At 37.5% G+C, this 17,044-nt stretch overlaps 1 protein-coding gene across 1 annotated transcript in view; it reads left to right on the forward strand.

Moving 5' to 3' along the window:
- The window catches only part of SGCG (sarcoglycan gamma), a gene marked incomplete at both ends in the record, with an annotated part of 71,416 nt that overhangs the window by 18,324 nt on the left and 36,048 nt on the right, over window positions 1-17,044 (forward strand). The window contains 2 exons of the mRNA XM_082337676.1: window positions 495-596; window positions 5,070-5,157. Coding sequence (XP_082193802.1) covers window positions 495-596; window positions 5,070-5,157 — 190 coding nt within the window. The remainder of the gene's footprint in view (window positions 1-494; window positions 597-5,069; window positions 5,158-17,044) is intronic.

The raw sequence follows: 17,044 nt of genomic DNA on the forward strand, positions 1-17,044 counted from the left end.
GCAAATAAAATCAAACCGTTTTTCTATGATTCTGTGATCCCTATTTGTCTCTTCAATGGGCTTAGAAGTATTATATTCCTTGTAAAATACATTATTGGTAGAATAAACCTTGAGATGTTAACATAAGGTTTGTTTTATGTGAGTACTCGTGTAAAAGTTTATTGTTCATGACATTTTTAGAAGGCAAGTACAAAGAGTCTTTCAGCACAGCCAATACAAATGCACTTCTTTTTAAGATAATGACTGTAATATTGTATTTTTTCCTCAAAAAAAAAATCCCAACTTTAATAGCTTTTTTTAAAGCTACAATGTCTTAAAGAAAAATACTTCTGGAAGAAATGAGGAATTCTCAGAATTTTAGGTGCATTAGTATGGATATCTTTATCAATGGACTGGAGGCAGGCAGCTCTGGAAATTTCCACTTTATGAAAAGAACAAAAAATAAATACAGCAACAATAATAAAATGTGTATGATTCTTGCATCTTCTTCTCAGACTGGAATGGGACACCTGCGTGTTACGAAAGAAGGCCTTCGTCTGGAAGGGGAATCGGAATTCTTATTCCCTCTTTATGCCAAAGAAATCCATTCTCGAGTGGTAAGCAGATAATCTTTCAGTAACGCTAAAATAAAATTAACGCACTTATGAACAGTTGAATTTAGGCAAAGTCCAGGCACCTGTCATGGAAATATATATATGTGTGTATGTGTGTGTGTATGAATATGTGTATACACACATATTTTTGCATACTTTACACACATGATCATTAGGTCAATGTTCTGATACTATGGCAGAATTAACATTTTTCTCTTAGGCATGTGATAAGAAATAGCTCAAAAAGGAATTATAAAGGTCATTGTATATAAGCAATGCTAAAATTTTAAGAGTGTGTAGAAAGTTGTTTGTTATTTTTACTGAGATTATTTTTTAATGCAGGCTTCCCTGTGAAACTGCTTGTTTTGTTTATTTATCCACTATGGAATAGTTTAAATATCTCTAAAATTAATGGATCTTATTGGAAAAGTTAGTTTCTCTAGTAAGTTCAGGTTTTGTCACTTCTAGGACAATGATATTAAATGTATGATATCTTTACATATGTATATAAAATCTACAAGACTAAATGGGAAGATTTAGGATTGAATCTTATTTACATAGACAGAAAAATTCATTGTTATTATTGAGGTAAAAAAGGAATAACATACTTGGTCAAAGAAAATATTTATCAAGCAGATTGACTTTAAAATGGCACTGAGAATGGGTATGGTATAAAAGATTTTTGTTGAAGTACTGGGTTGAGAGGAAGAAAGAGAGAATCTGAATTGGTTTTTAATTATCCAGGTGAACTCTGAAACTTATTCAGGTGAATTTTTTGTAGAATGATATCTGTTTCCGGCCAACAAAATGAATATTTTTCAGAACTATCGCCTGTAATCTAAACTCTCACAAAATAAAGCCATGTTTTATGATCAGTGTCATCAACCAATGGGACATTTCATTGAGTAAAGTACTATTCAGTGAGAGTAAAATCTGAATATGGCTCTTTCATTACTTCAAACATATAATCATCCTCGCCAAGTCATTAGAAGAAATAGCCAGCTGTGAGACTTTTCTGAAACTAGGGAAAAAGTTACTGTTTGTATTACTATAGCAAGAGAAAATGTAAATAAAGGTATCGGAAAACATAGTTGATATAAGATTTAGGATGAGGTTGTTAAAATGCTTGATTACTGAAATCTAAGCAATGCCAACATATTTTACGTCTATTAAGCCTTTCTTTTTCTCTCTTTCTGCAACAAGTATTTCCAGCAGCAGGAATGGCTCTTACTTAGACGGTGAAATTCCGTTGCTAAATATGTATTTCCATTTTGTTTCTTACGCTGTATTCTTTTCTGCCTCATAGGCAGTGTGAAAACTATTTATGTCCTTAAATGAATTTCCCTTGAGATTGTTTATCCAATAAGACACGTAACTTTTTAAGACCAGCATAGCTAATACTTAAGAACTCCTTCTGCCCCAAAAAATTATTATGCAATGTTAAGCTACCATTCGTGCTTTTTTAATATTCCTTCCAGCTCTTAATACATTTAGTACCGTATAAGAAGAAAGAGGTGTGGCAGCATCTAATATAAGCTTAGCTGTCTAATGACCCATCGTGACCATTAGTAGCATGCACTAATTAGAGCCTTCAGGCTACTGCATATCTCTGCCCCCTGTGAACTGATAATTCATTAGAGGTTTTTTGTTTATTTGTTTGCTTGCTTTTTAAAATATTTGAACTCTCTAGAGGCGTAATTGCCTGTAGCTTGATCTCCTGAGTGCCATCTATATATTTATTCTCATAAAGTTGCTTATTTGTTATGATTTCTTTTTCTAAGTTTGTCTGTTAGAGAATTGGGCCACTCACAGCTATCATAGCAGCTTTCTCCCTTGCCTTAATAGTTTTCTCCTTGCAGTCTCCTAACAGCTTTTCACACCTAATGAGGTCTCCGAAGTGCTAAGAAAATATGTAGCAGAAAATCTACTTGCTGTGCATCATCTCTGGAGCCTGTTAAAAGTTTATGCCTTCATTATAAGTCCAAGACAGAGTTGTGGGCAACACCATTGCGTCTTAACTAATACATATTCATGGCAAGATAAAAGACGAGCATTTATAAATATGTTACTAGTTTTTAATTAGTCAACCACACGTATGGAAGCTGCAAGTCTAGAATACAGTTTATTCGCACTTAAATTTGATACTACGAATTACTAACTTATTTTTTAAATCAACCAGTGGCAGTCAAATAAGTCTAATAAAGATGCCCAGATTTGTGGGTCATTTAGCACATGTACTTAAATGTAATATATTTACCTGATCTTTGTTGACCTTCCTTTTTCACTTCATACTAACTTGTTACCATTAATGTTCATTCTAACACACTGTTTACTTTTTTCCTAATACTTTTCATTATTTGTGTTAATTCTGTTAGCTTTCACTTTTTCTTGATATAATTTACAAAATGAGATTCATTTATTTTGCTCGCTTAGACTTCTTTTGCTCACTGTAGACTTCTTTTGAGATAGGCTATCTTCCTACTTGTAAGATATCCTTTTTTTAAAAAAAAAATACAAGTTGGACTCCAAACTGTGTATTGCTTCTACCACTGTTACTAGATAAGAGTTTGTAGTAAAATGCGTTCAAAATTCTCAAGTTATCTCATACTCTAAGCATTAAATTATGATGGGAACATGACTTGGGAGTGATTTTCAGGGGTTAGCACTTCAAGGTGCTGCATAGTCTCTCTCAGTCCAGAAAGAGAGTACCAGAAACCATATATGTGAAAGAGACTGATCTTTAACAATATTCCAGTAGTTAGAAACTCATTTATCTAGGAACGAGTATCCCCTCTGAGGTCAGAAGCAGGCAGCTTGCTAATACCCTCTTCATATCACATATTCCCTGATACTTTGGCAAATGAGATCTGCTTGGGCACTCTTGTCAGTTACTAGGTTCCTGTCCTTTAGCTACAAAGAAGTATGCTTTAGTATGAAAGCACCTGTACTGCAAAAAACTTCCTCTACTCTTTTTAAATCTACTGATATGGCTACAATTTGCTGATCCAAATGAGTGTGATCAGACTTTTTGTCCCCAGATAATTTTCTGATACTTAAAATCAAGTAAAGACAGTGGCCAGTATGATCTCCCTGAAGATCAGCTGCATTTAAAGACAATTCAGGTAGCAAATCGAAGAAAAACACAAGAACCCACTCAATGCTCTCCTCACAAAGTTTTAGGACACTTCCAAATGACCCCTGCCAGGTCTCTTACCATGAACCTGTTTCATTACTGTCCATGTATCTAGTCTGATGGAGCACAGTGGGCAGCTAGGTCTTTCAAAACAGTTACTCATCTGCTCTTCAAGACAAGGAGAAGTTTGGGGAGGCTCCAACAGGCCTAGGTACAGAGAGTTTGAGTGGAAGGTCTGGGAATAAGCAGTGGAAATTACATCACCTGGGAGGAGTTCAACAAGCACCACACCAAGCCATGAGTTAACAGAAGAGGATGTTTCGGTTTTGGTGAAGTAATTCCACTCTGGCTGCAGTCTAAGAATGACATGAACTTTTGAATTGCCTACCATAGCTAGTCTGGATTGTGATGAGTTTGGTAGGGATGAATGAAGAGACCAATTACACCTGCTCAGCGTGCCCTGGCTTCCATAAGTAAGTAGCACAGAATGATGGGTAGGCATGAGGCTCTGATAGCTCTGCAGACGTCCCAGCTGTGATGCAACCTGTGAGAGGAGTTAAGTTGAATATGAGTGCCATTGCTTTGTGACCTTCAGATATGATTTTGTATACTGGGACACCAGATGTGGAACAGCACAGGGTGTTTTAGGCTCAAATCATGGTGCAGGGATGTGGACAAGCAGGTGATGCTGTTCAGTCTGCTGATGTACTGCTGTCACCCTTCTGAGTGGCAGACAGGGAGACTATTTAATTTAGACTGACACTCTTATCTGTGCTGTCATCTATTAAAGTCAGCTTTGAGCTAGTCAACCTGCCACTTTCTCCATCACCCACTGTCTGAGTTTCCTTGCCAGGAGAGTCAGTGCCAAGTGCCAAAATCAAGCCAAAGCATACAGGCTGCATGGACCATTGAGGAAGCAGAATGCACATGCATGTTTCTCACCAACTTAATATGACAGTATAAATTCACAAAAAGTGGGGTATTCACACTTCAATTAAATGGCTATCTTCTAGGAGTCTCAATTATGTATTGAAAGGTAGTAAATCTAGTACTTAAGCATTTTTTTCAAAAGATAAAATGTTGGCAACCATGTTCATTGGGCCAGTAACACAGATTTTGTTCACCTGAAGTATTCTCTATAATTTTTTTCTTATTTTAAATCTGATATAGTTGAAGTAATAAAAAATATCTGCCCAAATTATTTGATGAAATCTGTGGATGGTTTTGTAGCTGCAAAGCTCTTTCAGTGACTGAGTTAATATATACACTAGACTAAATTTTGAAAATAGTTAACAATTCTAATTATTCTGCTGAATCTACTTTTTTTTTTCTCCATACTTCAGGACTCATCACTGCTTCTCCAGTCTACTCACAATGTGACTGTGAATGCTCGCAACTCAAATGGGGAAGTCACAGGCAGATTAAACGTGGGTAAGTCTAAGTGATTTTTCCTTGTTCACTGTTTTGGAAACATTGTAAAGAATATTTGCAAGGAGCCTAGAGGATATAAAGCACTAAACACGTGATTATTATTTACTGTTATGGGCATATTTGAATAGTCCAGCTGCCACTCAATAAGTACGAACAGTATATTTTCAATTTCTCACTTAAGCATTAATTCTGTAAATACTTGAACCACTTCTTTATTGCAGAGTTATGCAAGAAAGGTCACTGCAAAAGTTACTCTTTTTCTTGTGTAAATATCTATTGATAATTGCAAATAATTTTCTAAGAAAATGCAACAGGAGAACATGGCTGGAGAGGTCTGTATGTCTCTCTTCATTTCCTAGTATTCCAGAGACTAATATATTTAAGCAGATGTCCTAAAAAAAATGCCAGTTCACAACTCGGGAATGTATATGTTTTACTGCATTTGGTAGCAGTAAGATACATTGGTTTACTGAGTGAAATCAATAGATCTAGACAGACAGAGGCGATTGATAGATCTTGGCAGCAAGAATAAGCAGACCTTACTCTTTAAATCATATTCTTAAGGCAAGAATGGCAATAATATGTGTCAGATCCAACGGAATTTTTCTTGGTTTTGTCAATATTTTTCAACCTTTATTTAACTTTGTAGAAAAATGTAACAATTTATTAACTTCTTTCTTCTAAGATCCTCATGCAGCAAAGCATAAATTCCTACTTATTTAACTGTAAGACTAACCTGATATGCTTAAGTAGTTTACTAGATTGGGACCCAGATGAGCATTGATGAGCAACTCTTCCATGCTGATGAAACTGTGTAACTTCTGTGACAATTCCTGTTTGAACAACTGTCATATCAATTCATTGAACATTTTGCAGGCTTCACTGTTTTCAAACAAACTTCAAATAAAAAATACAATGTATAACTTATAAAGGAGCCTGCTATTCCCCTTAAAAATGTATAATTATAAAATTAATCACAATTTAGCCTTTAAATGTTTTCAAATCTCTTTTTTTTTTTAATTCAAGCTATTTATAAAGATGTGAATTATTCCTCTTAAAAAAATGCCTCTATGTATTTATCAAAACATGACAGTAGCACTCATATTTCATTTTGATAATAATTAAGGGTATGAAATGTACAGTACTTCTAGTACAGTAATTAACTATACCGTGACCACATGACCAAAACCAAACACATCACATGGTCAAAATTTCTGTGACATGGCACATATGCTGTTGATTCTGTCTGCTCCATACTGTTTGTGGATGCCCATCATGGGACCAGGTGTGTATCTGCACTGTGATCATGTGCCCATCCTTCCTGATGAGAAGAAGTTGTCAGGAGGTCCTTTGGGAAGGGCAGACTGCAGAGCAGATCATTGACCACCACACTAATTTGTCCAACCTGATCCCTGCCAAAGTCTGAGAAACAGGTAAAATCATGTCAGACAGTAGCTCAAAGACCTGATGAATTGTTTGACAGGCTGTGTCCAGCCTGCATGACCTAGAACTGCTAATAGGAAAAGTGTGCTATAAAGGTGTTCATGAATATTTGGTCCTGTATTGAGTTTAGGCACTTGTCAGGTGAGTGACCCCCATCATTAATAGCTGCTTTTGCATGAAAGTGAAAAAAGCAGCTGATTTCTGCTGAACTCAATTCTGTCATCATATTTTAATGTACTCATGATGCACTTAGGGGACTGTGTCCCTATGGAAATAAGGCATCTCCGTGTTTCAAGCTGGAAACATGACATACCTTTGGCAGGTGGAAGATGCATTGCTTCTCAGATGATGCTTCTGCATGAACAATTAAGAAACTCTGTTGGGGAAAAAATGGCAGCACTGAAGAGTAATATAGATGAAGTGCTCATTTGGACTTTGGCACCTGTAATGTAACTGAGGTCCATAAATGAGCAGTCTGAGATATTCATCTATAGTGTATCATCTTTCCTGTTAGCAAAGAGAACTTCAGTGCTGAAAGCAGTGTAAAGGATATATTTTACTGAAAGGAAAGATATTTTAGTTGTTGTGCCAGCCAATGGGTATAGATCTTACCTTAGGAAAATGAAGCCTGGCAAAAAAACCAACAAATGTCAGACCATTTTTTCTTTTCTTTTTTTGCCCTTCCCAGTCACCACTTAGTCTTCTTCTGAGAGCGTTAACAAAGAGCAGTACAGAAACTGAGATGGAATGTGCTGCCTTAAATAAATAGAAAGTTAAAAATACCTGCTCTGTAAGGCTAGAAACATCTAGATTGAAGAAAACTTGTAAACTGAAGACCCAGTAAACAGAGAAGGGTCAATACAAACCCATGTTGTAGAATATGGACTGTGGTGTTCAGGGTGGAGAGTTCTGCTGGATGGAAACTGTCTTGTCAGTAGTGACTCATTTACAGCACGTACCATCCATTTTTAGTATATTCTCTTGTTATTGGTAGTTTAGTTCTGTTTCTCTGCTTTTTGTCACCTGGCTCTTCTGGCCCTGTTCCCAGTAATGTGCAGTTCAGTGTTATTGTACCTTATGATCTCACAGCTCTTTAACCTTTTCCTAAGGGAAAGCCCAATACTTGGTGTTGTCCAGACGAAAAGTTGCCTGTTTGTATCTGGCTTAGGCAATACATGAGGAAACCAGTAGAAAGGAGCAAAGTTTAGACTGGGAGACCTGCATCTCAAGTATTTTAAAAGTGTCAGTGTATAAAAGCAATTCAAATTCAACACTGAAGCAGGGAAGTTCTGACAACACTTTGCTTGCTCTTTTCAGATCTACTACAAGAAATACTTAGGTAAGAGGGTGAAATAATGATTCGAGCCTGGGAAAATCAAAGCTACATCAAAAGGAAACGCTAAAGTGCATTTGCATATTATTTGAAATATTTGATGTTTAAGTAATCTCTTTTTTACTGTCAATTCTATTTATTGAATTAATTAATTGGTCTTAAGTGCTGTCTGGTGGAGTTGGCACCATTGTAAATACTAGCATGAAATATTACTAATATTAAATCATACTAATTTTAGACTGATAGAAAAGTGTTGAAAGAGCAGTAAAAACTTAATACTGTAAAGAACTCTGTAAATAACTAAAGATATGGTCAAACAACAGTGACTGGGTAAGTGACAGTCTGTTAAAATAAATGACCATATAGACGTAGCTTGATATTTTTAGCCGTTGTCCTTAGCCAGTCATAAAATGCATGCATGTAAGATGATGTTCCCCTATAAGAAGTGTGAAAAATAGGTGTGTGGCTGATTTACTTCATATGCACAAGCCTTTGCTAAAGAATTAATGCCTTCCACAGTTGCCAGCATGCTGGAATTACGTCTTAATACTCTATTCATCTTATAAATATGAGTAGTTGCCATTGTGAAGGAGCTGTATAGGCAAGTTTGGGATCATTCCAAAGATGACAATATAATATAGTATCGCTGTTCATAACAAAACAGTTCATAACAAAAATACCTTTTAAGTCATAGAAGATTGTGATTCAAATGATCTGTTAAAGTATTTTAAGAAGTTACTAAGAGTGATTTAAATACTCAGTCTTCAATGGAAGTAATTCACAAGAGAGATGTGAAACAAATCTTTACTTGAGGAGTTCCTATGAAATTCCTCACATGAGGATAGCAGGCACGTATTATGCAATAATGAAAAAGGTTTCCCTCACGAATCACAGATATACTAAAATGACATCAAATGCAAGCAACTTCCGCCATGGGCAGTCTGGTTTTAAAGTTTCTACATGCTCCTCAGTTTACCTGCATGACATAATTCTTCCAGGAATTATCTGGACATCGTAGCTCTTCAAAAATGCTGTACATCTTGTTGTGTTTTGGACTGTCTTCCATAATTATGCTGCTTTCAGAAGCCTCACTGAATACAAATACATTTAACTGCTTGCCAGGAAAAGAATACTTTCAAAATAATAGGGATGATAACTAAAGAAACAAACCAATCCTTTGCTTTACTCTTTTTTTACTTCAGTATCCCTCTGGATGGCAAAGATATCCATTTTGTTTGAGTTAGTCTTTAAAGTCATTTAGAACTCTCATATGACCAAAGAAACTCATATTAAAACCAAGTAAATAATTAAAAATTTTAAAAAATTATTTAAAGCAAAAAAAGAAATGGGACATTTAGTTAAGGAATTATGGGGATGTGATTGCTTTGGAATATTTCTGGGAGAAATGGGACTTAAAAAAAGGATGTTGGACAACAGACAGCAAGGAAGGAATCTAAGCAAGGCACAGATGTCGGAAGGTACAGGACTGAGAGTCAGAGGGAATTAAGAAAGCCATAGAGACAGATGCCTATAGGCAAGGCAAGGATGTCTACAGAACAGATGGTAACTATTTTCATTAGAACAGCTCCTGTCTCTAAAGTCATGAATAAGATTCAGATGTCATTATCACAGCTTGCTCATCAACCTTCAAAACTGAAATATCTAGAACTTTCTTTGATAATCCAAGAAAGCAGTTGAAGACAGCTGCTAACCATCATCTCAAAGATTCCTGTTCTTACCACTTCAAAGCCTTATTCAATGCTAGAATAAAAAAGAAATGTAGCAGCTTTGATTTATACCCTGAGCCTTAATAAAGCAACTTAGTGTAAAAAACTATCAAACTTTCTCAATAATGAATGATAACAAATATATAATATATATAAAAGAAACATATAGACTATATACTCAATTATCAAATACTTAAGAGCAACATTGGTATCAAACAGTAAATGATATGATATGGATCGTATCAATCATATGATTGGAATATGATCTTATTGGCATCACGGAGACGTGGTGGGATGGCTCCTATGGTGGGAGTGTTGGAATGGAAGGATAGAGGCTCTTTAGGAAGGACAGGCAGGGGAGACGAGTCTATAGACAGATAGGAGCAGCCTCATGTTCACAAGCCCTGGTCCTCATGGGGGACCCCAACATCTGTTGGAGGGACAGCACAGCAGGGCATAAGCAATCCAGGAAGTTCGTGGAATGCATCGATGATAACTTCCTTCTACAAGCAAAAAGCTAACAAGGAGGGGTGCTATGCTGGACCTTGTTCTCACCAACAAGGAGGGGCTGGTGGGGAATGTGAAGCTCAGGGGCAGCCTGGGCTGCAATGACCATGAGATGGTGGAGTTCAAGATCCTTAGGGCACTGAGGAGGGCACACAGCAAGCTCACTACCCTGGACTTCAGGATAGCAGACTTTGACCTCTTCAGAGATCTGCTCCGTAAAGCCCTGGAGGGAAGAGGGGCCCAAGAAAGCTGGTTAATATTGAAGGAGCACCTGCTCCAAGCTCAAGAGCAACGCATCCCAACAAAGAGGAAGTCAGGCAAAAGCACCAGGAGGCTCGCATGGATGAACAAGGAGCTCCTGGACAAACTCAAACTTGAAAAAGAAGCCTACAGAGGGTGGAAGCAAGGACAGGTAGCCTGGGAGGAATACAAATACATTGTCCAAGCAGCCAGGGATCAGGTTGGGAAAGCTAAAGCCCTGATAGAATTAAATCTGGCCAGGGACATCAAAGACAACACAAAAAGCTTCTGTAAGTATGTCAGTGATAAAAGGAAGACTAGGGAAAATGTGGGCCCTCTCCGGAAGGAAACAGAAGACCTGGTTACCTGGAATACGGAGAAGGCTGAGGTACTCAACAACTTTTTTGCCTCAGTCTTCACCGGCAAGTGCTCTAGCCACACCACCCAAGTCGCAGAAGGCAAAGGCAGGGACTGGGAGAATGAAGAACCGCCCACTGTAGGAGAAGTTAAGGTTCAAGACCATCTAAGGAACCTGAAGGTGCACAAGTCCATGGGACCTGATAAGACGCATCTGTGGGTTCTGAGAGAACTGCTGGATGAAGTTGCTAAGCCACTATCCATCATATTTGAGAAGTCGTGGCAGTCTGGTGAAGTTCCCACTGACTGGAAAAGGGGAAGCATAACCTCCATTTTTAAAAAGGGGAAAAGGGAAGACCCGGGGAACTACAGGCCCTTCAGCTTTACCTCTGTGCCTGGCAAGATCATGGAGCAGATTCTCCTGGAAACTATGCTAAGGCACATGGAAAATAAGGAGGTGACTAGTGACAGCCAACATGGCTTCACTAAGGGCAAATCATGCCTGGCAAATTTGGTGGCCTTCTACGATGGGGTTACAGCATTGGTGGGTAAGGGAAGAGCAACAGATGTCGTCTACCTGGACTTGTGCAAAGCATTTGACACTGTCCTGCATGACATCCTTGTCTCTAAAATGGAGAGACATGGATTCAATGGAAGGACCACTCAGTGGATAAGGAATCGTCTGGATAGTTGCACTCAAAGAGTTGCGGTCAACGGCTTGATGTCCAAGTGGAGATCAGTGACGAGTGATGTTCCGGTGCTGTTTAACATCTTTGTTGGTGACATGGGCAGTGGGATTGAGTGCACCCTCAGCAAGTTTGCCAGTGACACCAAGCTGTGTGGTGCAGTCAACATGCTGGAGGGTAGGGATGCCCAGAGGGACTTTGACAGGCTGGACAGGTGGGCCCACGTGAACCTCATGAAGTTCAACAAGGCCAAGTGCAAAGTCCTGCACATGGGTCGGGGAAATCCCAAGCACAAATACAGGCTGGGTAAAGAATGGATTGAGAACAGCCCTGAGTAGAAGGACGTGGGGGTGTTGGTTGACGAGAAACTCAACATGAGCCGACAATGTGCGCTTGCAGCCCAGAAAGCCAACCATGTCCTGGGCTGCATCAAAAGAAGCTGTTCTGCACTTTGAAACATGAAATCAGCACCACTCAGAAAGCGTGGGAATATGGTAAAAGTCAAAATGGTTTATGCAGTCTGAAAACAGAATCACAGTCAAAATTCTGCCTAGAGACTATTTTCCTGTCCATCACATCAATCTGAACAGCTGTTACAATGAGAGCATTTGTGCTATTCCATCCCTCTTTTTTCAAACAGGAACAACATTCTAAGGAAACAGAGAAGTGTCAGTACCTAATATATTGCTTCATTAGCATTAATTGCCATCTATAAACTACTACTTTCCAATGTCAAATAATTTCTGGTTTTCTTATCAGCATTTTGATATTTCATTTTGAAGTGACAGTATTTTTTCACCAGAGACATAATAGGAAGAAAACAATGTTAATGAAGCATGATGTATGTAAGAAGAGTTGATGGTGTTTTTACAGGGAAAACCCTGAAGCCAGTTTCATAAACTTGACTTAATTAATGACATTGTAAAATCATTTAGCTTTTCCTTCTTCATTTTTCCCAGAAGGCTTTCATTAAAAACTCCATTTTTGTCCAAATAAGTTCTTTCTTATCTTTAAGATAAAAGCCAGAACATATTTCTTGAAGATCTTTGTACTGCAGGAAGATGATTATTTGCACAACTGTAGTTGCTGTCCAGCTGGGTTATAAGAAGGAAAGATACAACATAGGAGTAATTAATAGAAAGATAAATTGCAAACTTCATTGAAGTATTTTTGAGGTGATTAAGTCTTCCTGTGATCAAGAACTTAGAATATTTGTTCCAATGGGATTAAAGTAAGGATATTTACTTACAGAAGTATAAAAATTTTAGCTACCAATGAATCTGATCATATCAAGCCATACATGCTAGTTTTATTTAAAAGTAAAATTTAGTTGACTCAGATCAGGCAGAATTTAGAGAATGACAGGTGGCTGCCAAAACATCCTACAGACTTTTTAACTGATCCTCTTTTCTAATTTCCTGTTTTAATCCATGGCAGATGTGTTTCTGTTCTGTATTAAATGCATATGCTATTAGTCTTTTGTGAGATCATTGTGTATTTAAATGGATATAATGTTGAAAAGAATTAAAACAAATAGCAGAAAAAAGTAAGTAGTGATCAATATACATTTAAATTAAAGCTAGCTAAGCATATCACGCTGAAAACTTACTTATGAAAAAAAAAATTAAATAATAAAAAAATACCATTGAGAACTATGTACCATGTGTAGTAAGGTGCTTACCATAGCAAGATTTACACACCCTGTCCCCAAATATGATAATCATTATGAAGAAATATGTGATAATGTTCAGGGTCAGCAATGCTGACTTAAGCCAGACTTTAAACATCCTCTGGAAGTTAATCAGGTAGTTGTGGGCATTGCCAACTTGCTTAAATATCCCAGCATTACAGTTAAGGGGAAATTTAGCCTGGCCAAGGGGATTTGAATCCTATGCTGTCACTTCTCTTCTAATCATGTTTAGAAGAAAAGGAAAGCAATATGCACATAAGTCTACAGAGCTTAGCTCTGAAAAAAAGGCTAATGTTTGGAAAATCATTTTTTATTTGGAAAAAAACAGATAGTGGATACCTGTCTCTTATCAGAGAGCAATTACTCATCTGAGTAGCCCCATTCTCTCTTTATTTCAGTGGGAGTAAGGAATTCAAAATCAGTGAAAAAAGGAGGAATTATTAAATACTTTATAACCTTCTCAACTTTCACAGTCTTCAGTAGATTTGCAGTCCCAAACAACATATTTTGGTTCATATGGTATAGTAAACATTAACATAAGTCATTGGATGATAATTTTAAGATAATAGTTATTGCTAAAAGTGAGGACAGTTCCTGTACTTACTTCCTTGAAAGTAATAAGATTGAATTATTGGTATTGGCTAATGCTAGATGAATTTGTACAGGTTAGCTTAAAATAGCTGAAATTTATTGTGACTATAATCTGTTACAGAATTTGAATAATTAAGTACATCTAAAATCCTAGTCATTTCAAGTGTACTAGTACTTTCTTCTTAAAGCTAACAAGACTCCTGATGGCAGTTAGTGGCTAAAAAAGGAGCTGGATCCCTACCTTTTTGCAGCAGGTCTGCAGAAGAAGACACACCCCTCATCCTGGTGGACTCCTTGAACAGGTATCTGCAGTGTACCCTTGTGGAAATGAGGGCTAATAGCATACTGGGCTGCATTATTCCACTCCTGGGAGCCTGCATCACACAATACTGTGTTAAGCCCCCTCCAGTATGACAAAACAATGAGCAAACTGGGGAGACTCCCACAGGGAGCCATTAAGATGGTCAAGGAAGGAAAGCACATGAAGTATAAGAGGCTGAAGAAGTTTTGGTTTAACCTGCAGGAAAGAAGGCTTAAAGGGGGCTTCTGATTTCTGCCTGCTTCTGGGAGGGCTAGAGATAAGATGAAGCCAGACTCTTCTGAGAGGTACATAGCAAAAGGGCGAGAGGCAATGGGCATACGCTGCAGTGAGACAAAATGCAACTGGATAGAAGGGGGGAAAAAATGTCACTGTTAGAAAATTAACCATGGGAACAGGTTGCCTGGGGAGGCTGTTGACTCCCCTGCCTTAGAGGTATTAAAATTCCACCTGGCCAAGACCCTGAGCACCTTTATCTAACTTCCAACCAAGCTGACCCTGCTGTGAGTAGGAGGTAGGACGAGGTGACCTCCAGAGGTGACCTCTGACTTGCATTATTCTGTGATTCTGTCTTGCCCAGTCTTAAGCTCACACTGTGGAAGGGCTCAGGTCATTTACGGACCCCAGGTCAGACCTTCTAGCCCAGTGTAGAAGTCTGAGATACTTTAGGGCATCTAAAATAAGCTGAAGGCCAAGCAGGGAACACGAAAGTACATATAATGGACTAGACAGCTATGTTGGCAACTGAGTCATGCCCCATCTGTTTAATTGGTCCTCCCACATTGTCCTCTGCCCAGATCCAGTAGGCATGCTTAAAATACTCCTGAAACACAGTGCTGGAGTTGACCTTATGAAAATACTCTTATGGCTTTCTTTTAAAAAAAAATAATTGGAGGAAGAAGAATTATCCATTATACAGAAGATGGAGTGGTTAAAGTCTTCACTGAGGGATGAGAGACTCAGATCAGCTGTCCTCTGTGCATACAAGGTTTCAAATTATCATGCTTCATCTCCTTTAGTACTTTCCTTTTCACCTTACCTGTCTGAGGACCGTGTGTTTCACCTTTTCCTGTTGAAGTTATTAATCGTACAACAAATTCTGGATTCATTAGGCCTGAGAGAAAAGGTGACACCATAGCCTTTTTGTCAAGTTACTGTGTGAGAAACATAATCTCTTATTCCTGCCATGGTTTCTACATGCAATAAGCCAATTTACAGTGAAATATTTCATGGGGTTTTTTTATATTTAAATAGAGTATTTTATAAGGAAAATGCATAGATGGATAAAGACATTTAGTTACCTAAATCACTCTGAGAGGGGAAAGTACTACCACCTAAATACCTAACACTAGGTTGGGTTGCCACTGTCTACATGATCAGCGTCTGCAACGATCATTCAGAACCAATTTTTAAAAGATCTCTAGACTTGTCTTCAACCATAGAGAACAACAAAGTATAAGAAGTGCTGACAGTAAGGTGTCCTTACTTTGATCTGAGAGGGCAGAATTGTTGCATCCATTACATAAAAGGAGAACTGAGAGAAAAAGAGGAAATAGGAGCAGCAAGTGTTCTATTAATATATTAGAGATGTTTTTAAAGGTGATGTGAGATGTATGATATGGACATAAAATGTATATATGCAATGTGCTGCATAACCTCTGTAGTAATGCGCTTGTTCTAATAAAAGACCAGCAAGTACTTCCATACCATTCCATATGAAAATCTGACTAATTTTATGCTTTTGAAAGTAATGACTTTGCATTTATTGGTATTGTATTACTCATGGAACTAGAACTGAATCTGTAGGAGTATTACATTTTTAATACACTTTTAATGAGATCTTATTTTAAGTAAGGTGCTTTAATATAATAAAAATGAACTAAGAAATGAAATTGCATAGCAATACCCCAAAGCACTCAGGATTTTGGCTTATATTCAACACTTAAATGATTCTAGGTGGTAGGAGAAGAGTGAAGCATGGAGAGTAGGTGACAGCCATAGGTTATCAAAAATAATGGATAGCAGAAGAGTAAGAAAAGAAAAGATCTGAAATTAAATAAATAACTTCAGTGATGGAAAGCCTTTTCTTCTGAAAGATCTAAAGACACACTAAAAGTTACTTCACAGAACTAACTGGATTTGACGAGTCTACCTGCAATGTTACCACTTTCATTGACATCAAGTCTTTATGGATACGTATTTTATAGCAGGCCCTATTTTTGATATTTTTGATTCTTTGCTGTCTTGTCCTTCTACATTTGTATTGGCCTGGAATTCAAAGGTTGGGCAGCAGTAGAAGGGAATTTATTTAAATGCTTTTCCACTGAAATGGACTCACTAAACAAAAGACTTTCCTTTCCTGGAAAACCACCTAGAAGAGTTGTGAGTGAGGAGGAGAAACAAAAAAGAATACTGTTTAGCAGCGTGCTCCTTTGCAGGCAATAGGTCAATTGTTTTTGGAACAATTTTTCATCGTTTAAAGTGGCATCCTCAGTGTCAAGAGGTATGTGACGTGATGATCACATACAAGGTCTATATTGGAACTGCACGTGTTAAAGGAGGAAGCATAAAGGAACAATGGGCAATTATTGGTCAGCCTGATTAGCAAGGATAACCGATTGACCTGGGAATTCCTCTGGCAGCAAGGGGAAAACAGCTCAAATGCTCTCTATAACCTGCATTCACTCATGTAACATTTTTAATTGTAGGATTTTATCAACAAGTATGATTATATAGTATTAGTTGAATTTCATGTAGTTAATATACTAGGGTTGTAAACAAAATGCATTTAGGAATTAGGCAATTAGAGTTTCAGATATTGAATTTGGATGATGTTTATGAGCTGAAAATTAATCTTACTGGGATTACAATACAATTAATGTTATTGCAGTATAGCTAGTGCATGTGTATTGTGAAATACAACTAGGAGAAATTAATGGCTACTTTTGGTTACATAAATTTATCCTCATTTCTTTAGGAGTCTTATTTTTCCCT

Source organism: Platalea leucorodia (assembly GCF_965183815.1).
Source record: "Platalea leucorodia genome assembly, chromosome: 2".
Taxonomy (NCBI): domain Eukaryota; kingdom Metazoa; phylum Chordata; class Aves; order Pelecaniformes; family Threskiornithidae; genus Platalea; species Platalea leucorodia.